Source organism: Silurus aristotelis (assembly GCF_946808225.1).
Source record: "Silurus aristotelis genome assembly, chromosome: 23".
In the NCBI taxonomy this organism is placed as follows: domain Eukaryota; kingdom Metazoa; phylum Chordata; class Actinopteri; order Siluriformes; family Siluridae; genus Silurus; species Silurus aristotelis.
The window spans coordinates 4139381-4167279 of NC_139596.1; the positions used below are offsets into that span (position 1 = coordinate 4139381).

Genomic DNA, 27899 nt, shown 5'->3' on the forward strand with positions numbered 1-27899 from the left:
GACTCCAAAATGATCCACGTGTTTGAGAAAAACCCCAGTCCAGATGGTGTTTGTTCATCTGGCACATTTTCACGCGAGACTAACCCTCGAAGGGATCACGTTTTAGTGGCGTGAAAAGACAAGCCAATCAGGTTCCTAGATCAGACCAGGCGTCCAATCAAAAGTTAAAGAATAGGCTGCGGCTTTCCAGTGACCAATTAGAAAACAGGGAAAAATGACTGCTCAGGATGTTATCAAGCATTTGCACAGCCGAAAGCAGGAGAAGTGAGGGAGACCGAGCATCGCGGGAACATCTCATCTCAGATCTTCAGGTTCTTCCACACCTTCAGAAATACTGCATAATGGAAACGAAGAAGGTTTTTAACTTCGGGTCAGGACCTGCGAAGCTTCCACAACCTGTAAGTGTTTTTTATTTTTTTATTTTTTTTTATTTCCAGTTGCTGTTTATTTTTCTGATCATCAGCTCTTCCTAAGTTCTCCTTGTCTGAGCTGATTGCTGAATCTGCAACTTTCTCAAGGGGGTTTAGAAACGAAAGAAACGTTTGGTGCGTGTCGGATTGTTTGTAAGTGAAATCTGAAGCACAGCATGCAGATGGAAATCAACAGGAGCCTGCATGAGAAAAATCAACACTTCAGTGATGCATGCTGAGATTGCATCATCCACATGGGGTTTTCTTTTCTTGTATTGATACACACACAAATCATGTTTATCCCCTTTGTGGATCAGGAGGTGTTCAGATCTGCAGCAGTGATCTGGTTTGTGAACAAATTTATATTCATTCTTTTCAACACTGCATCAGAAGACAGAATCAGCCAATCTCTTGATGCGTGTTGTCACTTTGGCATGGTGTTGGTGCTCCATCTGACCTGGAGGCTGTTTGACAGGTGTAGGGGGTCCACCCAGAACAGCCACATGATTTCCGGCACTGTAGCTGCTAGACCCGGGTGTGAGGAAACTTTGATAGGTTTAGATGCTCCACCTGATCTGTGGCACTTCAGCAGGTGTTGGTGCTCCACCCAGGTACGGTTAAACCCCCAGGTTTGCTCCACCTGAAATGGCGGCACTTTAACAGGTGTGGTTGCTCCACCCGGGGAACAGTAAGTGTAGGTGCTCCACCTTCTCATCAACTATGGTGGAGATTAAAGGAGTTAATAAAAGTAGCTTTTTTGCATTTATTTATCTGCACACGCTCTGTTTTGAACTTGTTTTGTTTGGCGCTTGGTGGTATCTACTTGGCACCAACATACGGGTGAAGAAACAACAACCGTGGAAAAAATTTTCGTGTTTTTTTTTTTTTTTTTTTGTTAAAAAAAGAAGGTTTTGGGGGCATAATAATTTGAATGAATTTTAATTAGTGTTTGACTCATTAACATGATTAGCCAGGATTAAATTCATTATTTTCCTTAAAATTCTACAAACAATACCCAATAATGACAACGTAAAAGAAGTGTGTGTAAAATCTTTGCCTTTTTTTTTTTTTTTTTTTTTCCAAAAATAAAAATTAATAATAATAATAATAAAAAAAATACAAGCTTGGCTATTGTTGGGCTATTGTTTCTCCCATTCCCTTTTTTGCAGAACCTCCCAAGCTCCATCAGATTAAATGCGCTCTATCTGAGCCACTCAAAGACATTCCCAGAGTCGTCCCGTAGCCACTCCTTTGTTAAGTTGGCTGTGTGCTTAGGGTTGTTGTCCTGTTGGAAGATGAATTGTCACCCCAGTCTGAGGTCCAGGGTGCTCTGGAGCAGGTTTTCATCAAGAATGTCTCTGTAAATTGCTGCATTCATCTTTCTCTCAATCTTGAGTAGTCTCCCAGTTCCTGCCTCTGAAAAACATCCCCACAGCATGATGCTGCCACCACCATTCTTCACTGTAGGGATAGTATTGGCCAGGTGATGAGCAGTGCCTGGTTTCTGCCAGACATGAGGCTTGGCATTTAGGCCAAAGAGTACAACCATTTGTTTTTCATGGTCTGGGAGTCCTTTAGGTGCCTTTTGGCAAACTGCAGGTGGGCTGTCATGTGCCTTTTACTAAGGAGTGGCTTTCATTCTGGCCACTCTACCATCAGGTCTGATTAGTGGAGTGCTGCAGAGATGGTTGCTCTTTTGGAAGGTTCTTCTCTCTCCACAGAAAAATGCTGGAGCTCTTTTAGAGTGACCATCAGGTTCTTGGTCACCTCCCTGACTAAGCCCCTTCTCCCCCGATCGCTCAGTTTAGCAGGCCCGCTCTAGGAAGAGTCCAAAAATAAAATTGTCTCGTATTCCATACTCACCACATAATCACCACCTGGATTAAAGTAAGTAAATAAAAGCCTTCCATTAGATAATAACTGATGTTTCAGTTGCTGTTTTAGCTTTTCATGTCTTAAACTGTCATGTCTGAAGAGTCCTGTGGTCCTGGAAAAGTTCCTACATCAGGCAAAGAAAACAACCAAGGAGACCAATTGGGTTAAGGCCTTTCCAGGGCATTATTAAAACTGAAAGGATAGTTGTGAAGTATAAAGTTTGACCTCTGTGTCAATGAAAAAAGGTCATGTGATCTGACAAGTCCAGATTTACTCTGTTCCAGAGTGATGGGCAAATCAGTGTGGAAGAAAAGAGGTGGAACAAGTGATGCGCCCATAATACCTAGTGCTCACCTTAAAAGATGGTTAAGGCAGTGTTATGATCTGAGGTTGCTTCAGATCCAAGATAACAATGCCAGAAATCATTAGGCTCCAATTGTGAAGAAGTGATTCAGCATGAGATGACAGTTTCACACATTGAGTGACTCTGTGACTACAACCTTAAATAAACTTTCTAACTTTGGAACATTAAGGCAAAACATAATTCTCTGCATCTTAGTTTTCTTTGTTTCACTGTTCCAACCTTGATTACACATGGAATGTGTTTACCTCCACAACCATGTACTTAGGAAAAAAAAAGTGAAACATCGTGTTGGAACACGTGTTAAAACCGTATAGTACATTTTCTATCATTTGTATTCATGGTACAATTCGCTTAGTGACAACTAACAGCTAATTCAGGTTATTTAAAGATTTGGCAACAGAAACATCTGAAACCTTTAAAAGACGTTTTATATCCAGCATTTATTTACTCTGATCACACTATATTAAATTCTGTTGCCGTTTATTAAAAATCTTTAAAAGATACAGGTAAGTAGATGGTCTCATGACCGTGTATGCCTATGAAGCAACAACTTTACCAGATTAGCGCTTTCAGACTAGTTATATTTATACAATTACCCCCTGGCACATCATTTCACTTCTCTGTGTGAGCTTACAGTAAATCTCTACACACAAGTCAAACAGCATAATTACACCTGTTTATATGTAGGCATGGTACTGTATTAGCCATATGACCTTGCTAGTACATGCTAGTGATTTCATATGGCTATATTTTCATATGGCTATGAAAACTAGAACATTTTTTTCTCTATTTTCTCTAAAGTAGAGAAAATAAGTGTTGTTGTGTTAGGTATACTAACTGACATTGTATCAATTGCATTAATGATGCATGGGCATTCTGTCTGGTCTGTAACTACCGAGAGCCATCACAATGAATCCTGTGTAAAATGTTAGATCCCTTGTGCACATTTTTCATGCTTCCTACACATTCACTTGCTGCCTAATATATTCAACCCTTTGGCAGGTTTGCTATTCAATTAGACAAACTATATAACTCATGTCACCTGTCAGTGGTTGTAGTGTTATGGCTGATCAGTGTGTAGTCTTGGTCGTCTTAAACCAACCAGAGCATCGAGCTAGAAAGTGTTTTGTCTTTTGTTTTTTTGTGGGGGTGTGTATTTTAAAGTTTCAACTCCCACAATGTGAATGTTTAACAATACAGTAGGATAATTTTACTTTTTGCTGGAAAATGTATCCTGCCAATTAAAAAGCCTACAGCTATGCTAAAAACAGCAACTGCTTATTTCTAATTCTGTCAGAAATGTTTATTTTGAAATAGATCGCTAAATACCCTGTTCTTAGCCGGAGAGATCTGAAAAAAATTGAATTCGTTCAATTCATGTGCCGGACCTTTAGACACTTAAAACTCATCAGATCAGAGCAGTAAAATGATTGGATAGTTCATTAATGTTCTTACAAACAATTAGATTTAACATGATTTGGAACAAGTAAGATATGAGAGTGGAAAGAAGAAGAACTCTGTTCTCAGTGATTAATAGAATGAAACTCTATGCCCATAAACCTTTAGAAATCCTTTACATGTTGCTACTTCGTTCTCACTCAACCCCACATAAACTTCAACTAGGTGATACATTTGCTTCCTCAGCAGCTTTTGTTTATAACACACTCCGCTCATTTGTAATAGTCCTGCCTGTCAATCTGGACTTCACTCTGTGGCACTTTGTGCTTCTGGCTGTTCTGCAATCGTTTATTATTTTAGTGTGCTTCTGTGAATTAATGGCCTTTTCCAAGACTTCTTTCACAGCTAAAGATGAATTAACATTTAAATAGAATTTGACAACAAAAACCTACATTTGTCTTGGACACAATTCCCCTCGAACAGGTTGTTTCTTAAATGTCTTTATTACTGATGAATGATTAAATATATTATGTGATGATTACAATTTGGTCCAGTAATTTCATTCAGCTTAACATTCAAACCTCTCCATAAGACACCTCATGTATTTGTTGTAGTCACAGTGCTCATGTGTGTCCCAACTTCCACCACTAACATGACTGATTTGACTAATCAGTGTTTACCTTCAGTCAGGTACTGATAATACAAGTCACGAATACAGTGTGTATATAAGAACCTTGAGGGCTGATATCAGAGGTGCCTTGGCGAGGTTTATAGAAGCGTTCCTGTTTTATTATCAAATCCCGTCATTCTGGAAAATGCAAAAGATTTCACACATTACACTTTTAACGTACATTGAATGTAGGTAGATGTAGATTTTTTTTTAAACCTCCACCACTAGGTGGAACTACTTTTTTTTTTTCGAATTGAACTGGTTTTTCTTCAACTTTCTGCTTTCCTTTCGAACAACGGAACAAACTAGTTCTACAGAACAAACTAGGAAAAAGTTTTATGGACAAATGAGTCCAACTGTGACATATTTTGTCTCTAAGAAATGAACTTATTTAATATGGAGAACATGAGAGAAGAAGTTAGCAGACTGCCTCACCCCCCACACTTAAATATGGAGGTTGACTCTTAATGGTTTGGGGTTGTACTGGAGCAGGGATGGTTGAAGACTTATTCCATGTGAAAGGAATCCTGAACCAACATGGCTCCCATTCCATACTTCAACACCGTACGTCCAAATTGTTATTTAAAGAGCAAACCGTGGTCTGGAGTGATCTATCCTAGAATGGCCTGCCCAGTCACCGCACCTAAATCCTGTTGAACTGCTCTGGGATGAACTGGATCACAAGGTCAGAAAGAAATCTCCAACTAGTGAAGAACGGCTTTGGCGAGTTTGGCGAGAGGCATCGCAAAGCATTTCAGCAGAATTCTGTGGAGAATTTAACTGTCAGTTTTATAACATTAGTAACTAAAAGGATTAGACTTGGTGGGGGAGGTTTATTTCTAAGGTCCTTGAACATCACAATATGTATTTGAGTGCGATCATTTGCATTGAGCTGTAGTGAAAATGTGTAGTACAGTCATCCCTTGATTCGTTGCGGTTGGAATCTCGCGGTCCCACTTTCGGATTTTCAATTTGCCACATAACTATTTTGTTTCGCGATTATTTCGTTGGTCCAGATTTCATCATAAGAAATGAGTAGCGTTAAAAGACGTCAAAAACGGGTGGAATTAAAGACATACGTCACCAGATTTAGCCGATGGAAATAAAGAATGCGGTGATGTGTATCTGTACGTTTTTTATAGGACACTTCAACCAATAAACAAGCAGAGAAACTATGCATAGCCAACACTACAGTATGGTACTGCACTACAGTGCTCACTATAAACATGATATTTCAGCAAATTTACACAAAATTCATCTCGCTATATTTTCACAACTGTTTTCTGTGTGTTTAAAAAGTGTGGGATGATGATGATTTATGGCTTAAACAATAAAAAACCCCCACATAACTACCGATATAAACGTCAGACGACTATCTTGGTATGTTTGACAGAAAATTGTGTAAAAAAAATAAAAATTAAAGTTATGAATCCAGACCCTGATTTAAGGTTAAAACAGACCTTTCTCAGAGTGTAGATCACATTCATTTCAGGCCATTCATTTATGATTCATTTGGATTTGCTCACCAGTGCCATCCGTCCATGGTGTAAAAACATTGTTGCCCTTCTATTCTATTTTATAGAAAGTTTGTATTCGTGTTTAAGGCAAATCATTGAACTTAGTGACTGAACCATTTGAATGTTGAATTCGCATGTAAGTGCAATATGAACGGAAATTCAATTATTTCGTTTTAAAATTGAAAAGCAAGAACTAATTTAAAAGAATGACTCGTGAGATTCCACCTGAGGGACTTTGTTTTAATACTAAATCGTTTGTGAACTCAAAGAGGCTGGAGATGGTTGTAAAGTGCCTCGTTATTATTCCTCTCTTTGGTGCTTCTTTGCCAAATCTGGGCCTCTTTCAGTCTGCTTTCAGTCCCTTTGGTTTCAGGTCCTTCTTTATAAAACATCAAAATAGACCTCGCAGAAACAATACGTATGGATATTCAGGTTTTTTTTATTGAAAACCTTTTGGAAATTCTAAGAATCAAATGTTTAACGATAGGTTTTGTTAAATGGGAAATAAAAAGGATAGAATATGATTTCAGTGAAATAAAATGCAATCAAATTTACAGTAATAGCATATGGAGTGTATACTGTGTACAGCATTTCGATTCGGAGACAAAAACTGTGACTTGAGTTTTACGAACTCCAGGTGAACTCCAGAATAAACTGCAGGTGAAAATGAAGGTTGTATCTCATGTAGGTGTAACGTGTACCTGAAAATCCTACTTGAATAAAAGTATAGATACCATGCTGCAAAACCCACTTCATTACAAGTTAAATGTCTCCAATTCCAGTATGACTTGAGGAAAAATCTTCGAGTATCTGATTTAAACAGTATTCGAGTTTTCGACTTGTGTTGAACGCAGGCACAAATTTGCACTCGTCCTCAACACCGAGGCACAAATTAGTGAATAAACATTGATTTGTGAGGTTTTATTTCCTCAGATACAAATCAGATTTACACATGAACACTGCAAAATGTCGGTTTAAAAAAAAAAAAAAGGGTCTTTTAAGGAACAAATAAAATGTTAAGTACACAATTAGTATTCAATGGACAAATCAAATGAATTTTTTATGATTGTCCATTAAAATATAGTTGAGTAAAACGTGTATCTATTAAATCATTCATTTTAACTTAAAAAACAACAACTAGAAAGCAGCCAAAAAATGTCAAGTACCGTAAGGAAGTACATTAACTCGAATATGTTACACCACTGCATAACAGCGCTTCCTTTAAGAACTAAATGGACTCGTTTAATAAAGAATGACTTTGGCTTTTTTTCAGGTTTTGATCCAAGCCCAGAGAGAACTGCTGGATTACGACGGTATCGGGATTAGTGTCCTGGGTATGTAGTGCTGTTTGTGTAGCATGAAATTGCTTGATTTCTGTGTGTATGTGCTGACATTTATATCCCTGTTCTGCCTAGAAATGAGCCACAGGACGTCTGACTTTTCCAAGATAATCAACTCGGCTGAAACTCTACTTCGTGAAATTCTGTGAGTCATTAAACCATGCGAAGGGTCTTTTTACATGTGAAATGTACCAGATCTGCAGTAAATCTCCATGTTGTACTACAGCCCCAGTGCAGAGGGTGTTCTGTGCCTGCCGGTAGTGTCTCGTTTCTATAGTAACTCATAATCCAAAGTATTTTACAAAGAAAAGTCGATATCAGTGACATAATGAAACTTTTCATAAGGATACACTTGTTTTAAGTGGGGGGTCTCATGCTAGTTTATACAATTTTAATAAATACACTGTTGAAGTGTTGGATTCTCATGATAAATATGGCCAAAGTAAAAAAAAAAAAAAAAAAAAAAAAAAGGACAATACTACTACTACTACAATACTACTAAAAAAAAAAAAAAGGTCGTCAAGATTAACATGAGACTAGGAGAAACTGTGAGTTATGTCCCCTTTTGGATTTATGGAAGGAGACCACAGTGTTAGCTTTTAGTAACAGTTGGTAGATTTTCATGTGATTTTTCAGGACTTTTGCTGCTGTTGTTTTTTTTTTTTTTTTTGTAATATGTACATTAAAGAGCGAGAAATACGAAAGGCTAATGAAGGGCCAACTTTCATAGTTATTGTAATTGTAAAATAAATGGGTGACTTGGACATCAGTTGTAGCTATAATGTAATGTTTATAGGAAAATATGTGAACTTGTGGAGTGAAACTTTGATTTCTGATTCATCTTCATGCATCCTGGCTGATGATCTCTTGTCTATAAACAATGCCTTTGTGTCATTATCTTTCATTTCTTTCTCATTATTAAGAACAGACGTGTGTGACATTTTTTTACATTACGTTTTTCACAGTAAATATCGGTCTTCTTTCCTACACTGCATGCAGGAATGTACCTGAAAACTACAAGATTTTGTTTCTACAAGGCGGAGGCACAGGCCAGTTCAGTGCTGTTCCTCTGAATCTAATCGATCTGAAGGAGGGCAGATGCGCTGATTATATTGTAACTGGAACCTGGTCTGCAAAGGCAGCGAAAGAGGCCGAGAAGTACGGCAAGGTGAACGTGGTCAATCCCAAAGCGGACCGATACACTGGTGAGCTGTTGAGAAAGCAGAGCATGGCTATGTGCAGGGTTACTTTACATCAGCAACACCGACTCAATGACAAACAGGTCATTCATAAGAGGACGACTGATGATCTGCAGCCATAGCAACTAGTTTCTACCTGATTAATCATTTGATTATAAATATATTAATATATTAAGTGTCAGGCAGTCGTTCATGCGATGGGATCCGAATTTATGATCCTACTAAACAGCTACTTTTAATTAGAGTACAATATTCAGCAATCAAATATTTATTTATCAATCATCGGACACCTATTTAAAAGCTGACAGACTGCAAGTTTCTTACCTTTACCACCTTCTTCAATATGGAGGAATTTTCTGTTTTGATCTTAAGAAGTCTGGGTGAAATACTGAGTAGGCACCAATCAGAGGCCGCATTTTTATAATCTCATCATGTAGAACTTCTTACAAAGTATTTTATAGTGTTTCAAAACTACAAAAAATCCAAGTCTTTTTATACAAAATATGAAGCCGTTTTCATCAACCCCATCAAATACAAATGACAAAATACTATTTAATATTTGAAGTACATGTACAGTATCATATATACTGCCCATCCCTGGCTTATGTATCTTTTGTCCACTGATGAATTGTATAATTACAGTGTAAATTTCTAAGTTCCAAGGTGAAAGCCACTGCTGTTCAAAAGAACACAAAGGCTCATCTCAAATTTGCCAAAATTAACAAATATTTTGTGTACTGATGAAACAGAAGTTAAACTTTTTGAAAGGTGTGCATTTCATAAAAAGCAGCAGTCAAACCTGGTGGTGGTGGTAGTGTGATGGTCTGGGGCTGCCATAACTGATAAAACCATGAATTCAGAAAATCCTGAAGGAGAATGTCTGGCCATCAGTTCATAACCATTCAGGTTTTGCAGCAGGAAATGAGGCTGCTAAGGGTGGCACAACCAGTTATTAGGTTTAGGGGCAATTTCTTTTTTACATAGGGTCAGGCCAGATTGGACAGCTGTTTTCCCTTAATAAACCCAATCCTTATTTAAAAACTGCATTCTGTATTTACTCTGGCTTTCTTTGTGTAATATTGACTGTAAATATACAGTATATGGGGGATAAGATTACGCAGTTTTCCATCACCTGTAAATGAATCATGTTTCTCCTCATGTTAGGAATCCCGGACAGCAGCAGTTGGTCACTGAACCCTTCGGCATCTTACGTCTACTACTGCTGCAACGAAACAGTCCATGGCATTGAGTTTAACTTCATCCCTGACACCAAGGATGTGATTCTTGTCAGTGATATGTCCTCAAATATCCTATCACGACCAGTTGATGTATCAAAGGTGGGAAATTGTTTTTTCAGTTTAATTCAGTTTTATAGCTTTTGTATCAATGGTCATTGTCCCAAAAGAGCTTCACAGAAAGAAATGATGAGATGGTGTGAAGAAAAACCTCGAGAGGAACCAGAGCACATTATCATCTGAGTGACAATGAATGTCATTATAGTTCCAACATTGTTGAGGTTATGATCTGTTCACTGATGGACGCTTGAGTGCAAACCTGTGTATGAGAACTGTAGCTGTAAGCTATTGTAGGCCCTTGTCTTCATTTGGACCAAATTCATTTTTAATGGTTGTTTCTCCACAGTAATCTCGTAAATGTTTAGGGATTTTTATTTTAAATCCCTAAACTCAGCATCAAAAATTCGTGTAGCATCATATTTCTTATTTTAGCAATATTTCTCTCTTATCAGAATTTAGCACTAAACCTTTTGATCTTTTATCTTAAATAAGGGTCGGGTCTGTAACAGAAAATAGCGTGGGCCAGAGTATTATTGTGTATAATACTAGTTTAGTTTATTATTTTGTTCTACATTGTACTCTCGCGTGTAACAACAAACAGCACGTGGCATCAGGATTCGCCTCTAGAGGCCGCTCTCGTAATGAAAGTGGACCGAAAGCAGGAACAACTATCTGTATAGATTTTTGTAGATAACCGATAGTTCCAGCAATCAACTATTGATGCCTCGACCTCTGTTAATAACTAAGGGAAATCTAAGTTATTATAAAACGCAAATTTGATATTACAACATATATTTAAAATAATTTTTTACAATTATTTCTCTGGTATTGTTCAGAGGGCCGTTACAAATGTCAGGGCCGGACGTATGCCAAAGTTTGGGGACCCTGCTTTTGCAAAAGGGAGTTCACTATAATAATCATCCACTCTCTAATGTCCTTTAGATATTCCTAAACTCTGAAACACAACTGCGTATCATCAGAGTAACCATGTCTTACAAATGATTTTATCTTCTGTTCTATTTAAGTGTGTTGCTCTTTTAGTGGCAATTCTATTTAGTTTTTTCTTTTTTATTGGCTTATGTTGGTATTTCTTCTCCTTGTTTTAAGTTCGGGCTCATATTTGCGGGAGCACAAAAGAATGTCGGCTGTGCAGGAGTCACTATTGTGATCGTACGGGAGGATCTGCTGGGTAAAGCTTTGAAGGAATGTCCTACTGTGTTCGATTACAAAGTGCAAGCTGAAAATAATTCCCTCCACAACACCCCACCTTGCTACAGGTAACACTTGAGCTTTTTTCTTTTTTGTTTTGCTCTCATTAATGTTGCATCATACAGACTCACGAACAGGATTAGACTAAAAAATGTGGTTGTGGGCATCATTGTATGTATTTGTTTAAAACAAATAATTTATTTATTTATTTGCTTGTTTGCTTTTTCTAGCATCTACATTCTGAAACTGGTTCTGGAGTGGATCAAGAATAACGGTGGCGCAGACGTCATGGAGAAACTGAGCAAGCAGAAATCCTCTCTGATATACGACATCATCAGCAGCTCCAACGGATTTTACTCGTTAGTAAAAAAAATAAATAATTTAAGTTCATTTAAAAACTCTACATTTTTTTCCATTAATTTATGTTTTGTTCAGCGACAGGAAAATGACAGAATTAGAAATTTAGAAACTGCATCAGTGAAATGGTGAAAAACTTTTTGAATCTGGGAAAAAGAAAATCACATAAAAAAATTTTTAAAGTATTAATAATAATAAAAAAAAAAAATTACAAATGAATTAAAATTATAATAATAATCATACTATTACTAAGAATTCTATAAATACATTTTTTATTTATAATAAAAAATATTTGCATGTGGTAGTAATAAATATAACTGTAAAATTTAATTAATTTAAGGTTTTGTTTTTTTTACCAAAGGAATTTACCAAATGGCTCACTGACTGGTGACAATTATCAAATGTGCTGTATTTTTTATTAAATTCTTTCAAGATGCCCCATCGATGTCACGTATCGGAGTCGCATGAACATTCCATTCCGCATCGGAAACATAGATGGAGATCAAGATCTGGAAAAACTGTTTCTGGAAGGTGCTTCCAAACTCAGAATGATTCAATTAAAAGGACACAGGTATCTGACATCAGGCACAAATATAACATGCACTACGAGTCCCTGGTCTCTGGTGCGACTTTAATTGTTTTTGTATTTTGACAGGTCTGTTGGTGGAATACGAGCTTCTCTGTACAACGCAGTGACTGTGGAAGAGACTCAAGTGCTCGCTGCCTATATGAAGGAGTTTGCAAAGAAGCATCAGCCCAATAACTTGCAGCATTAAACTGTAGGTCATGTTACTCAGTAGCCTTCATTTCTTTTTTCTTTTCTTTTTTTTGTAACATCACAACAGTGTCTTGTTAGAGGGGCATTTGTGCAGCTGGGGAAAAGTAGTTTTCTAATTGAATTCTTATAGAAGTAAGTTTTCTAATATACTGCAGTTATTATAGGAGTCACTTTCTAACATAATTGTAGGTTATTTTCTAATCATTATAGAATTTTTTTTTTTCTTTTTCGATTTAATTATTATAGAAATTGACACTACATTATTTTCTTGAATTAATACTTGGATAGAAAGCTTTTTTTTTATTATTTTTATTGTAGCTTAAATTGTAGCTTCATATATGAACCTGTGGCCTTTTCTAGTAAAAAAAAAAAAAAAAAAAAAGAACTAGGACCTTTACACAGTACAATTTCGATGGATAAAAACAACAGCCGATCACGAGGCCTTTGTGAACTGTTTATTCGCTCGAATTATTGTTACATCATTATTAGTGTCGAATGAGAGAGAGATCATGCTGAAAGTTGAAAAATGCAACACGTGCTCCGTGATACACACCGGAAACATTCACACGCGTGTGAGAGATTTCCTCAAAAAAACAACGATCGCCAGAAAACTACATTATAATGCATGTCCTCTTAGGACTTCCGTACATATAAATAGTTCTAACGCTTTTAATCCGAGAAAACGTTCTCATGACTTTTGAAGGCTGAACTCGAACAGCTTTCCTTCTGAATGTAAGTACTGACACTGGAGATTCCTTACTGGAGAATTGAGGTCACTATGAAGGAGGACGGAGCGAATTCAGAGTGAAATGACTAAGAAGCGATTATTTATTGTCCAGGGTTGAAAAGGAAAGCGACGGAAAAACAATATAGATGAGGCCTTGCAGCAGTTCAGTATTTATGAACCAATAAATGAATGAAGCTTGTATGTGAGGTGGGAGTAAAGAGATTCATTCATGTTGTTTTCATGCTTTTAATTGAGTGTGTGAATGCTTTTCTTGCAAACAAGTGGGTGTTTTTTTTTTCTTCCCCCCTTATGTTTCTGGCCTCTAATTCATAGATATGATCATTTCCATTATGAATTTTTATAATATTAAATCAGGTTATAGAGATTCAGAGAACGCATTAAGGTTTATCTCTATGATGCGAAATTCACGTTACTTACAGCAAAAATTTAACCAAAGACATTAAAGAGCTTTGGCAGGTGCCACGTGACTGAAGAACTAAATGACTCGACCCTGGAGATCCAGTTGACGGATAATTTGATCGTCAGTTTTTCCTCATTTGCAGTATAATTTTTTTTCCCTCAACTGAGCTATAGATTATTGATCAACTCGAACGAAATGGCTTGGATTTTTTCATCACTACAGGCTTGACTCTCTCACGTCTTAAGTTTCTGAAGGTCCTCTGAACTAATTAGTAATGCAGCTATATGATGAGGGTAATTCTTACTAATCCTGAGTAATACATGAAATCCACATCTGTCAGTGTACAAACTCACACTGCTGTAACATGTGCATATAATAATATACACACAGTTTATTAATCCAATGTTGGAACAGTCTACAGAGTTGCATTCCTTCATTAAAATCTAATAAAATCATTCCAGCATCCTTTTGCAATTTCTTCATTTTCTTTGTGCACTGATGGGAATCGGCTGTATTAAGACTTGTGAAAGGGACTTTGACGTCTCCATCCAAAATGCACATTTTCCACACCGCTGAAGATGAGTGGTCAATCACTGCATTCTGTGGGCGCTTCGGGAGTAACTATTACAGAACGTGTTTATGCTCCTCTGTTGTTAGGGGGAGGGATGGCCCCTATTCAAATTCTCGTTTGTTGTCTCTAAACATTGCCCTATTAATCTCATTCTCATCTCATTCTAAAATTAAATTTGGCCATATTAAGTTTCTCTGAGGGTTTAGTGGTTTAAGTTTACAGACCACACCTCGTTTCAGGGCATAAAGTATGACCGATCTCGCAATCTCACCTATTTTATGATTGGAAATTATGCTCTAGTGCTGTAAATGCAGTTAATGACAATCATGCAGATGGCTCGCTCATTTACTAACCCCATAAACACAAAGTACATGTCACCACAGGTCTTATTGAGAAACAATGAAGGTGTAACGGAAAGGTTATTGTTGAAAAGATTGTTTTGGCGAGAGCACAGGTGTGTAGTGTAGTGGAAGTTGATTTATCTAGAGCTTCAAACAAACCTGGCAAACCGCACTTGTTCACGTGGATCATTTCCACATGTCTCAGTTGACACATGCCAGGAACTTATTTGGAAGGACTTGGGGTTTATGTTACGTGGAATTCTGAGGGAATTAGATTGAGTACCTACCTCAGGTCCTACAGTTTTCTGTGGAGGGAATCACACCTGTGTTTGAGTCACTGCTGTGCCCAATCTCACCTGTGCATATTCCAATCTTTCTGGTTAAAAAAAATAGTCCATAGTACTCTGACTTAGACTGAAGAAGCTAACCAAGCTTTTGATGCACTTAAAGCTGTCTTACAGACTGCCCCGACTTTGGGCATATCAGACCCAACCAGACCTTTTACTCAAACCTTTTAAAGGGTTTGTGTCATCCGTGCTGCTACAAGAACATAATAGAAAACAGAGACCTGTTGCCTATTTTTTAGACAAAATAGATCCAGTAGCAGCAGGCTTATTTCACTTCAATTCATTTTTATTTGTATTGGGCTTTTAAAAATGAACATTGTCTCAAAGCAGCTTTACACAGATAATGTGGTGATAAAGTCTCTATTTCTGCTCTTAAGACAGTAGAGTTAAGTGTAGACGGTAGGAGGTCTGTTACAGCCCTTTAAATATGTATTTTCTCACCTGTTCTCATCCACTGCTATTCTGTTCCTCTGCACCAGGGGGGAGTGTTTGGTGTTTGGAGCACTTTTATCATTTACCTTAAATACAGTGAGTAGGAGTAGTAGTTCTTACAGTATAAGTCAAGTCAAGTCAAGTCAAGTTTATTTGTATAGCGCTTTTCACAACAGACATTGTCTCAAAGCAGCTTTACAGAAAACAACAGTGAAGGTGAATGGTGTGCGTTTGTCCCTGATGAGCAGCCGTGGCGACAGTGGCAAGGAAAAACTCCCTTAGATGATATGAGGAAGAAACCTTGAGAGGAACCAGACTCAAAGGGGAACCCATCCTCATATGGGTGACATCAAAAGTTTGGTCATAAATCTTTCAACAAAGATAACACTCCATACAGTCTCTGCTTTTGCCCAGGGATGTAAAACACACAACATAAACCTACAGTGAATTGTGTTTACGTTCTTGTAAAACACTTGCAACAATGTCTTGGGAATTACTTGATGGGTAAAGTCAGGTGTGTTCAGTGAGGTGGAAACATGAACTCAGTGTAGATGCAGTGCTGCAGCCTTCCGTGACGTCATTTTAACAGCAAAAGTTAATGCTGTTAATGGTCAGGACTGTGGGACCAACACAATAATAGGCAGGTGGCCATAAAGTTATGCCTGTTTAGTGTATAATACTAATATAATAATAATTAAAACCAATTTTAATTGTATGGCACTTCTAACAATGGACAGTGTCACAAAGCAGTTTGGAAAAAAAAAATCACAATTAAATCTATAAAAATAAATATCACATTCATTCACAACCCTGGTCTGTGTGGATTAAAAAAATCTTGCAGTGAGTCATTTGAGAGAGAGTCGACTCTTAATGATCGGCTAAAAAGAGTCGAATCGCCGCCTGCCGCAGAAAAAGAAGTTATGCGCATGCGTAGAAATAGCTACTAGGATTTCGGCTCTGAAATGACGCTCGTCTGGTTCCTCCTCCCCCCAGAGGAGCTCTGAGAGCCGCAGGATCTACTGAGTGCGCTAGTAGGGGAGGGTGGGGGAACGCTTTACGTGGCAATGAGTCCGGACGTGACATCTTCATCTGAGGAATTCAAGTCTTCTTCCTTAGTTTATTAAGGTCTATCAGGGACGGTTCCCGGCTCTGGGTCTCCGGTGCCATGGCGAACATGTGGCCACTTTTATGGGCTGCGTTTCTTCCATCCATCATCTTGTCTTATGAAGTGGACTGGAAAAAGCTGAATGGACTCGCCAGGGCAAAAGTGGAGGTAAAGAAATCTATCTTTAATCCTAAAACAATCTTTTAACTATCTAATCATTTACCCCGCACCATCCATCATCATTACTGCTCTTTATTCTGATGATAAGGAGGATAAATAGTGTTGAGGGAAGAGAAATGTTTCCATCCTCGATATTTTTTAATTCATTCCCCCCTAAAATCTATATTTTTCACTTAAAAACACGTATATATTACTGATCTCTAAACAAATCCTAAATCCACATCAATTCCATTCAGGCTGAAATCAATTACAATCAGGTGCGTTCATTTAACTGGAAACAACAGAAGGTGAGTTGCCAGATATTGAATATTGCCTCCAGTTCACAGGGATAAAATCTTGTTACAATCTTAACCCCTTGAACAAGATCTTAAGTGAGTATTATTGAGTTTATATGTTTATGTGCCTTGATGACTGGAATTAAATGACTTCAATACAAATCTTAAAAAGAAATGAGGCTTGTACTTCGAACATTTACATCCCATTGGTGATACTGAGCTCATTTCAACTGATCTTTATATCAGAAAACCAACACCCTGCTTTCACTTCCCCCTATTTATAAAAGCTAAAATAGGGAAGTGGTCAGGGGGTTGGACTTCTGATCAGAAGGTCATGAGTTTAAATCCCAGCACAACTAAGCTGCCCTTAAACAAGGCTTTTAACTATCAGCTGCTCAGCTGTATTCAAAATCACTGATACAATTATATGTGTATAAAAGGAAATCTGCCAAATGCCATACGTGTAAATAAATAATGGCGACTTGGATCTTCTACTTTGTTGGTGGAAGGTTTAAGTCTAAAATCTCCACAAGGTTAAAGTATTATTGTACACTTAATGCTCTTAACCACACCTTTACAGAGCATCTCTGGAAATGATTTAATGGTTAATTGGATCCCTGGCTACAAATAATTTGAGAACCTGAGCTACCATTCATTCATTCATCATCTTAAACCATGTGGAAACCAAGTCCACTCTCAGTATAATCACCCCAAACCGATGAAATCGAGCAGATCTGGCAACATCAGTTTTGAAACATGAAACCACTATTTTTGAAAGGTGAAACAGTAGTTTAACGTCATTTGAATCGCCTGCAGGAACTGTTTTTGCATGTGACCTGCTTTAGTCTGAAAACGTCTTTGTGTACGTCGGATTATTAGTGTGACGCCTAACAAAGATGTTTATCTGATACTGTACAGTTTCCTGCTGCACCCTGGTCTAATATTATGCCATTATTACACGAATTTGGGAGTGTAAACACTGATCATGTCCATCCATCCATCCACCATTGTAATCCACTCATACATTCGTGATTATATCCATTCAACAATCCATCCATCATTTTATCCATCCTTCCTTCATTATATCTACTCACCCATTTATTTTTATATGCACCCATCCATCCCCCATCCACTCATCCATCTGTCTATCCTTTCATCATATTAATTTATCAATCATTATATCCATCCATCCATTCATCTATCCATCATTGTCCTTTCCTTTTGTAAATCTATTTTTATTATCTATCCATCCATCTTAATTTGATCCATCATATCTATGAGCATGTGAAACTCCCCTCAGACAGTAACTTCCTCTCAGGATTGAGCTTAGAACTCTAGAGCTTTGAGGTGGACCACTGTGGTGTCCTGATTATGTTCTCATCAGTAATTTAGTTTTTATTGCACAATTGATCAGTATATTATATCCATCCTTAAGACAGAAAGAGTTTTGGTCCAACGTTTTGAACAGTTTCTTTATAGTTAACTCGTAAATTAAACGTCTACTTATTCTACATTGTCTCTTCTTCTCAGAGCTGCGGAGGATGACAGCTGAACAGACTGAGGGAGGTGAGTCTCACTATCTTCACATCACTGCACTCTAATGAAGATGGGTCTTTTTGGAGGTGTACAAATGCTGAGCTGTTGCTTTACGGTTTATAAATGTCAGAGCAGCGTGCGATTCAGATATTTTTGTATTCCATTAAAAAAAGATCATATTAGTTCTGTGTGTTTATTTTTTTTTCCTCGTTTGTTTACAGGTCAAGGCTTTCGTGACCCAGGACATCCCTCTCTTGTATCCTTTATTTGATCATTTTAAAATGACAATTAATCGATTCTAATCCATTCCAATTCACTCTAATCGTGATTATTTTCAGAATTATGTTGGACTGTGCGAATCGTCTATACGCACATTGAGAGTCTCTCATGCAGAAATGTTGTTTATTATTTGCAGTAGTTGACAGGTGATCTCAGGAACACTGAGCTTCAGGCCTGGACAGAACACCAGACCATCACAGGGCACATTCACACATTCCTTCACATTAAGGGGCCATTTAGAGTCGACATTCTGATGCAGGCGTGTATTTGGAGGTGGGAGGAAACCAAGGAACCCAGTGGAAACTCGCACAGGCTTAAGAGCATGCATCAAAACTTCATTCTGAGCTCATAATTAAAGAAGAAAGCAACAATTCTGCACATTGTGCCACTACTGTCATTATTATGATTGGTACTAGTAGTGATTGTAGTTTGGGTAGATTTTTCTGGTATCAGTATTTTACTCCACTATTTATTTTTTTTACTTTTACTCATTACATTTTTACACAAATATCTGTACTTTTTACTTCTTACATTTTCAAAACCGGCTCGTTACTTTAGTTTTAATCCACTGATTTGGTGAAATATTTTTTTTATTTTCACTGCGCGCCGATTTCAGCCGAACAACCGATTTCCTGTTACTGCACGTCTTTTTCAATCCGCCGGTGTATAAAGTCCTGACCCTCACTCACCACAGATGTAGACTAGTTTATGGAGCTAAGAATCAGCAGGCAAAAGCAGTAAGAAGTCTGGGGTTAATGTGGATGAGACAGAGCGAGTCAGTGATGAGAACATGACTGAGAACAGACACATTCCTGATCATCATCATCTTTTCTCTGCTTGTGTTCTATATGTGGATCTTCAGCCTGGACACATTCATTAACAACATTTTTAATTAGTTTTGTATTAATATATATATATATTTGGCTGTCAAAATTAAAATGATTGTAAACAGCACTAAATTTTTATAGAAAATGTAAATACATAAATAAACAATAAAAAAGAGGCGAAATTAAAACCTTCGGCAAAAAATACGTTTATCCACGACGTCCTTTCTTAGATCTAAAATAAATAAATAAACTCCAAATAAAAATATTTTTAATCAGTAAACTTTTGTTTTATTTCTGCGCCAAGTCTCAAATCAAACACCAATTCCGCCATGTTTTACACAATCAACCCTCTGGGTGGCGTTTTGTGGGTTTTTCCCTCATAATGGCGGCACAAACTTAAATGACTGTCTTTATTGATCGTACAGATAAAAACAATACATCATTCAAATCTGTAAAATGTCTATAATTTTCTATATATAAGCTTTCTGACGACTTGAAGAGGTGCATTTTCTCCGGTATCACCTCATTAACTGTCCGTGTGGAAGCATAGCAAAGGCTCTTAATGATGTCCACACGTCTCTGCACTGATATAGCCTTTATATTTAATCACTGTACATATGCTTACATATATATCACATGCTGTAAATATGATACATGTTTAACACCTCCAAGCTGCCAGTTTTGGGCACCTGAGCAAGCACTTAACTCACTACTGCTCATTTAGTAAATGAGATCATTAAGAGTCGCTCGGGATAAACACTTCCAACAGGAAGTGGCTATATCTCGCTATCTTTGTCTCTTTATTTAATCTATCTAATTGTCTCTGTCTCTTTTAGTAAATGTCTCTGTCTCACTGTATATGTTTCTCTCTTGCTGTCTCTCTATTTTTTTCTCACTCTTTCTAAAGCTGTGTCTGTCTCTCTTTGTCTTTGTCTCTGTCTTTCCTGCTTATTTACATGTCTAACAAAGTTTTAAGTTTTGAAAGTAATGCCATTAGTGATCTATGATGAAAGAATTCCCTGGTTCGATTCCTACCTCTAGTTTCATATTGAACATTCTAAGAAGTTTTTAAAAACAGAACAATGAAAGGTCATTAAATTTGGTTGCTGGTAAATCATGGTATATCAGTGGTGCAGGTGTTGGAGATGTGGTTCTTGTACCTGAGTCACTTCTCATAGACTTCGAGTAACTGAGAGAATGTACAGGAAGGAGAAGTTTTGACCCTCTACCATCATGATCTAAGAGAAAACAGTGGTCGCTTAACTATAGAAAAACCAAAAGTCCAATAAGCAAAGCCTTGTTTGTCACCCCTCTGGTAGTGTAGTGGTTAGTAAAGTCACCTCTGCTACCCACTCACCCGGTTCAATTCCTACCCCTTAGCTATCCTTTAAATTGTTTAAAAAGTTTTATAAAATTACCAAAAAAGGTCCTAAAAATCAGGTTCTTCCAGGAGATCTTGTGGCTCAATTGGAAGAGCTTTGCCTAGGGGTTGAGAGGTTGCCGGTTCAAACCCCGACCAGGGCTCAAAGTTAAAAGTGAGGAAGGTGTCAGAAATGGCTGCATGGAATGTCAGATGTGGATAGTTGTGGAGCGCGTATCCTGAACCAGGGGGGCAATATTCAGGCGTCTGCCCCCCTGGCGTCTGAGAAGCTGAAAACAGGGGTTTATGCAGCAAAAACATCCAAAAAAAAAAAGTATCTATCTAGGCTCCAGGCAAAACAATCACCCTCACTTTTTTTTCTGAGGCTGTAACCCAGCAGGTCTTTACAGCCTTTGTTCACAGTCACCCACTCCATTGCTCACCACACACTAATTTCCACACAACTTACCCAGTGTGGGGACAAGCCAGATTTGAACCAGCAACCTCTGAGCTCAGAGGCAAGGCTTTTACCACAAAGCCATCAAGTCCCACAACTCACCTTTTTTTGGAGGGTTTATCCTTCGTTTCATGCTTCAAAGCAAGAAATTCAGACCAGAAAGAAACACAGAAAGCAGGATTCAAACCCTGAACACCACCAACAGCAAAATACCAGTCTTAACCCACTGAACCATCAGGAAGGACAGACAAGTGTTAAAGCAGGTCTATTTTTTCTTTTAAACCATCAACAAAAGAATTTAACGCTAAAGAAAGATTTAGAAAGCGAATACAGATGTAAGTAGCACAAGTTGAACCCACATTGTAAATAGCAGGAAAATAGCAGGATTTGAACCAAGATCCCCACCGCCAGCGAGACACCAACGTTAACCCATTGAACCATTGGTAAGGACAGGCTAGGAAGCTTATTTAGAGCAGGTCTATCTTTCTTTTCAACCCATTAAAAACAAAAATATATCGCTAAAGAAAAATGTAGGAAGTGAATCCTGATCGTGACTGGCAGGCAGAAAGCAGGATTCGAACCCTGAACCCCACCAAAAGCACGACACCTGATTTAACCCACTGAACCATCAGAGAAGACAGGCCAGGAAGGTTGTTTAGAGCAGGTCTATCTACCTTTAAACCATCAACACAAGAATATAAAGCTAAAGAAAGATTTACGAAGCAGGAACATAACCGACATCGCAACTAGCAGGATTCAAACCCTGATCCTTACCATCAGCGAGGCACCAGCCTTAATCCGATGAACCATGGTGGAGATCAGACTGGGATACATGTTTAGATGAGGCACAAGCCTTAAACCACTGAGCGACCGCTGCTGAAAAGCATGTGTACTTTTTGGAGGGTTCATACTTTGTTTCATGTCAGCGCAGTAAGAAAGAAGGCATGTAGGACTGGCTTTGAAACCTTATCACCAGCGTGGACTATATTAAGGACCATGTTCAGGTACAAGCCTTAACCCACTGAGCTACTACAGAAGTGCTTTTTTTTTGTGGAGTTATCTTTCATTAAAGACCAGGAAATTAATCCAACACAGAATTGAAATGTTTTCATTCCAGAAGGTCCAGAAGTTTTATTTACCAACACAGCAACCACCAGCTCGACCAGGAATCAAACTCTCAAACTCATCCTCGTGGGGACCCTGACATTAACCCACTAGGCTATCACATCCATCCATCCATCTATCTATCTAGCTATCTATCAATCATGATGTGAGGTCCAGTTAACAGCTAAAACAGGTAGAAGTAATAACTGTTTTTTACTTAAGTACATGTCAGAGCCAAAACTTCTTTACTTTCACTTAAGTAAAGTTTCTTTTCGGCTTCTCCCGTTAGGGGTCGCCACAGCGGATCCTCCGCACGTTTGATTTGGCACATGTTTTACACTGGATGCCCTTCCTAACGCAACCCTCCCCAATTTATCCGGGCTTGGGACCGGCACTAAGAGTGGCTGGGGATGGTTCCCTGACCGGGAATCGAACCCGGGTCACAGCGGTGGGAGCGCTGCATCTTAACCACTAGACCACCAGGGGACCACTTAAGTAAAAAAGTTTAATCAGTACTTAAACTTTTACCCGAGTATTTTAAAACATGAGTATCTGTACTTCTACTTGAGTAAAGGATGTGTGTACTTTTGCCACCTCTGCCATGTAGTAAAGAGTGTATTGATTTAAAGTAACAATTCTGTGAAGAATCAAATGTACACACAAATAAGCTAATAGGCTAATGATGCTAAAAAGTAATGGAGGACCAAACATCCGACTCCTAAATAAGTATCCATAATAGTTTCCCACTCTAATATCATGTCGGAGCAGCTTTTGCTTTGAATACGGCGAGCTTTCACTGTATCGGAAAAAAATGTCACACTTATTTCTCACTTGTATTAACGGTGGAAGAGTAAAGTCTCTCTTTCCAGACTGCTTGTTAAAATCTTCTCCAACACAGTAATAGATTCTCGATGGGGTTAAGGTCTGGTGGCCAATCCATGTGTGAAGATGAACCTCCCTGAACCGCTATTTCACAATTTGAACTTAATGAATTTTGCCATAAAAGACAAAACAAATGTAATTGATAGAAAAATCTGATTATTCTGTATATTTTCATAGTCGGCTGTCCTCATTCTTTGGACATATAAAGTTGAACCTGACCAACTGAAGCATCCCCAGATCATAACACTGCCCCCACAGGCTTGTATAGTGGGCATTATTATGGGCATGATGGATGAATCATTTCAGCTGCCTCTTTTTTTTTTTTTTTTTTTTTTTTTTCCCTGATGTGCCCATCACTCTGACCACATGACCTGTTTAAATGGCTCCGAAGTCCAAAATGTATGTTCTTTAGCAAACTGAAGTCGTTTTCCTGTGTGGTTTGCTCAAGGCTACACAGCTGTTTAGCCCCACCCCTGCGTTCTCTGTACTCTGTGCATGTGGAACTGCTCTTACTTTCACTATTAAACATTAGCCAAGGTTTACATTATTTCAGATCACAATCATTCAGGGCTTCCTTGAAGATGATGGATCTCCACTATTTTTTATTCGACGTACAAACGTGCTTTGAGTCTCTAGCAATGAATACATCTACACACTAGATTACAACTTAAGAGAAACCAGCCTACAACTCTTTTGTTGTTGTTTTTATTTTAAACAAAGCAAACTTGGTTTAAGTGTTTCGGGAAGAGCAAAGAAGGAAATCTTCAACCAGCACTTGAAGATAGTCAGGGACTCTGCTGTTCAGACATCTAGGGGAAGTTCATTCCACCACCTTAGTGCCAGAACAGAGAAGGTGGTACCAGTGAAGCAGTGCTGGAGGATCTCAGACAGTATGGTGCAGTGTGAGGTGTGATGAGGTCTCTGAGGTAGGATGGGGCTGGTCCATTTTTGGCCTTGTAGGCAAGCATCAGTTTTGAATCTGATACGTGCAGATTCCATGTCCTTAAGATAGACCTTCTGACATGGTTGTTCAAGAAATGAGTAACTTACTGCATAACTTAATGCAGGTAAAACTCCAGCTTCAAGGTTTGTGGTGAAACCAGTTAAAATACAAGCTCCAGAATAGTCACATCTGTGATCTGAGCGTACACTCACTTGCCCTCAGCGCTGTAGCTACTGTCAGTGTTTCCCTGTTTAAACAATCCCAGCTGCTTCTCCGTTTTCTCTCTTACATGTTTTTTTGTATTTTTTAATTAAGGACAGAAGTGACTTCGCCTGACAGCTGATTGTATGTTTATAGAATATCATTTGTAGTAAGAGACACAGTGTCTATAGTGGATGCGGATGATTAAGATTTTTTTATTACTTGTCAATGCTTTTGTTTTATGAACAGTTATTGATTATAGATCCGTCTATGATCGATGGTCAATTGCTCGACATTGCAAAAGAGAAAAAAAGTCTCATTGTCCTTTAGGTCTTTACTGGTTTTTTGCATCCACTTTCTTACACTAAATTATAAAAAAACAATTTATTATAAAAATGGAATTCGACTCGAGTCTGCTGAAAAAATCCACACGTGTTTGTAGATGTCTAAAGCCACAACTTTTGCACTTTTCCTCCAAAAATTCATTTCCTGCCTGCATTGTTCTGAGTGTGTGTGTGTGGTCCTTGATTTAGAATTTTTCTCAGCCATAACTTGGTGATGAAGCACCTCCCTGGTGCAGACCCCGAGCTCGTCCTCCTGAACCACTACTACGAGGAGTTGGATGTGAGTACAAAAGTCATACCACAATCTGTCTGAAATGCTGATTAAATATTTAACAACAACTGAGAAAAAAACAGTATCAGCTGATTGACAGCGACTTGTACAGGTGCTGCTGCACATCATTTAAGGCAACAGTAGATCTTTTAATCCTCAGTAGAATCTGGGAGAGGGATTTTCTTTAATGTTGGATGGAGTCTGCAGTGTGGGTGCTTCTGTTAAATAGGTCCAATGGGCAAAAATGGGATGATGACTGAGTCAGAAAACTGCATTATTAGTTTGAATTCCACTTTAATTGTAGGACTACACATTGTCACAAAGCAGTTTGACTTCTAACGCATGGTCCTTTAACAATCAGCTCTTTTGTAGTGCAAGATAAAAGACCAGACGTTCTTTTCCTGTTTTGTCTCCAGGAAGACGCAGCTCTACCTCTGCCATGTTAATCTGTATTCTATGTGACACTTAGGACACGCCTCGGCCTCCGTAGCGCTGTGATGCTTCATATTCGCAGATGTTCACAGGTTCTTCTCACTGTTTCTTCTTGCCATTGTTGCCACTGGCTCCGTCATTAGGGATCGACTTATAGGCACTAACATGTAAATTCATCTTTTAGAACCTATTTGTTGCTGTACAGCTGCTTTGGGACAGTGTGCATTGTTAAAAGTGCTCTACAAATAAAACTAAATTGATTCAATGTTAAACATCCATCACCAAGTCCTGATTTTATTTATTCAGTTATTTACAAATAATACACTTTGGACAATTTATATAATTAAAATGCCGTGTGTGTGAGAGAGAATGTGTTCACAACTGAATGAAATGCGTGGTGTAAGCGGTGGTGAGTAATGAGTTAGTGGGGTATATGGTTAGGGTTCAGGTTCATGTAAGGATTTTGTTAGAAATCCAGTCCTGAATAAAAAGCAGTAGGATGAGCCACGTTCCACAAACCCCGAGAGTTTCTTCAGAGTGTTTAGTGTTCTGTTCTGTTTGTGTCCCTCTGGAACTTTTTTTTTGCACTTGCAAAGTAAAAAGCTGGTATTTATTCTAACCAATAACCGAGTTGTCGGTTCAGACCTCTGCAGCTGCCAGTCGTCAGGTTTATTGGCCTTTTTCAACTGTTGTGAAAATCACAAGATCTGTTGCTTCCCAGGCAGATTGATTTCCAAATGAACATAACTGTGGATCAGTAATTAAGCCCTCTTTAACACACATCGTATGAGAGGGAAGGAAAGATGATGAGGTGATAAACCTTTGAATGTATACACTTTTTCTTCACCACAGCTTCTTATTGGCGCCACCTGCCGGACAAAACCGCTGAGCCTACACAATTTTCCACATGCAGCAAAAATTCTTAGTTCTTTCCCAGTGACGCTACACTGTGTGGAAATTTCTGCCAAAGCACTTCAGACATTTTACCTCATTATCTTTTATTTTATTTATTAATTTTTAATATACGTGACTGCTGCTGCTTCAGATTGAACCCCTACTGCATGATTGACTGAAGTAACAGAAACAATCGGGTTTAAAGGATTTTAGGGAATCAGTATGTGAGCAGTTTAACATCTGAACCCATTAAAACAAAGCTGGAGTTGTAAATCTGATCGCCAGATCTTAGAGGTGTAATGATGCAGTGTGACCTGATTCACCTCCATGCAATAAAAGAAAGCAGTTGCACTCTGAACAGCAGACGTCCAAACCATTAAAGCCGAACTTTGGAGCCCCTTTTGTTTGTTTATTCAGAAAACACTTTGGTGGAAATGTTTCTATTGGTTTCTTTTTTTAAGAGATGGTGAACCTGCAGGGCAGTTTTGTGTACACCACCACATCTTTGCTTATAGGCGTTTTTTTATTTATTTTAATTTATTGTATTTTGAATAGTTTTTCAATTAATGTTTTTTTTTTTTTGGAACAAAACTGGACTGGAGTGACTGTTTCCATCATTACCACATCCCCATTTTAAGAAGATTCGTTCTACAGGATTCTTTACTATTTTGTAGCTCGTATTCCTTTATTCTGAGCTCAGAAGGTTCCAGTAATTGAAGGAAACTTGCAAGTGGTTGTAGTTTTTATTTATTCTGACTTGACTTTGTGTTTGTTTTGTTTTTCCTTCTCAGCGCATCCCGCTGTCACACATGACCCGTGCTGAAATTAACACACTCCTGGAGGAGTTGGGCTTCTATAAGAAAGCACAAGCTGAAGATGAAGTGCCGGACGAGTTTCGCTTCTCTCCAGCTAAAGACAGTCCATTCAAAGAGCATCACACTCGAAAACCACCTGCACACACCGAGCTCCCAGAAGAGCCCCAGCCTGAGAAAGTGTCTCCACATCAAGACTTATAGTATGTGTTTGATCAGTAACTACACACACACACTGCAGTACTGCTAGTAATGAGCTGTTACGGAGTCCAGTTTGTGCCCCAATGAGAACTGAATGATGCCCCAAACTGTAAAATCATCTGATTGGTTTTGGGCTGATGATCTACGTTCTTACTGGTGTAAACTGGTCTCCATAGAGCGCAGTGTAACGATACCACCAAGATAAAGAAATGATTTTAACTGGCAATTTGTATGGGTATTTCTTTTTTTCAATAAGCAAACAAGTGGTTTGTTGAAAGGTTTTAATATTATACTTCATATTAATGTGCAGCGTACAGAAATGCCGAATGAACAGCGTAACTAGTGTGCAAGTATGTAAAACAAGAATCTATAGCGATCTATAAATGATTGGATTCATTTCTACACCTACAGAATGATTTAGTTTGATTTATAGTATGGATTATAAACTAGTTTAGAACGTCAGCTGCTGTCAGTAATAACACTGCGTCTAGTTACAAAAACATGGTGCTGGTTATGGGATCGCTGATAAAACCTGGGAAAGAAAC

At 38.2% G+C, this 27899-nt stretch overlaps 2 protein-coding genes across 3 annotated transcripts; both read left to right on the forward strand.

Moving 5' to 3' along the window:
- The first annotated feature begins 202 nt into the window (after positions 1 to 202).
- On the forward strand, positions 203 to 14025 carry LOC310717922 (phosphoserine aminotransferase-like). Of its 2 annotated transcripts, XR_014531008.1 has the most exons (10): positions 231 to 398; positions 7508 to 7568; positions 7650 to 7719; positions 8574 to 8779; positions 9938 to 10110; positions 11176 to 11345; positions 11508 to 11636; positions 12068 to 12205; positions 12290 to 12771; positions 12913 to 14025. XR_014531008.1 is itself a non-coding variant. In XM_083526325.1 (9 exons), the coding sequence occupies exons 1-9, from the start codon at positions 228 to 230 to the stop codon at positions 12408 to 12410; spliced, it is 1239 nt and encodes a 412-aa protein (XP_083382451.1). In that variant the 5' UTR covers positions 203 to 227; the 3' UTR covers positions 12411 to 12426. The 2 variants fall into 2 exon arrangements, 1 of the variants encoding a protein (XP_083382451.1); XM_083526325.1 differs by lacking the exon at positions 12913 to 14025 and having other exon boundaries at positions 203 to 398; positions 12290 to 12426.
- A 2197-nt stretch (positions 14026 to 16222) lies between these two features.
- selenom (selenoprotein M) lies at positions 16223 to 27580 on the forward strand. The gene is made up of 5 exons (XM_083526326.1): positions 16223 to 16524; positions 18342 to 18377; positions 18569 to 18603; positions 24946 to 25024; positions 27133 to 27580. The coding sequence occupies exons 1-5, from the start codon at positions 16417 to 16419 to the stop codon at positions 27355 to 27357; spliced, it is 483 nt and encodes a 160-aa protein (XP_083382452.1). The 5' UTR covers positions 16223 to 16416; the 3' UTR covers positions 27358 to 27580.
- The last annotated feature ends 319 nt before the right edge of the window (positions 27581 to 27899 follow it).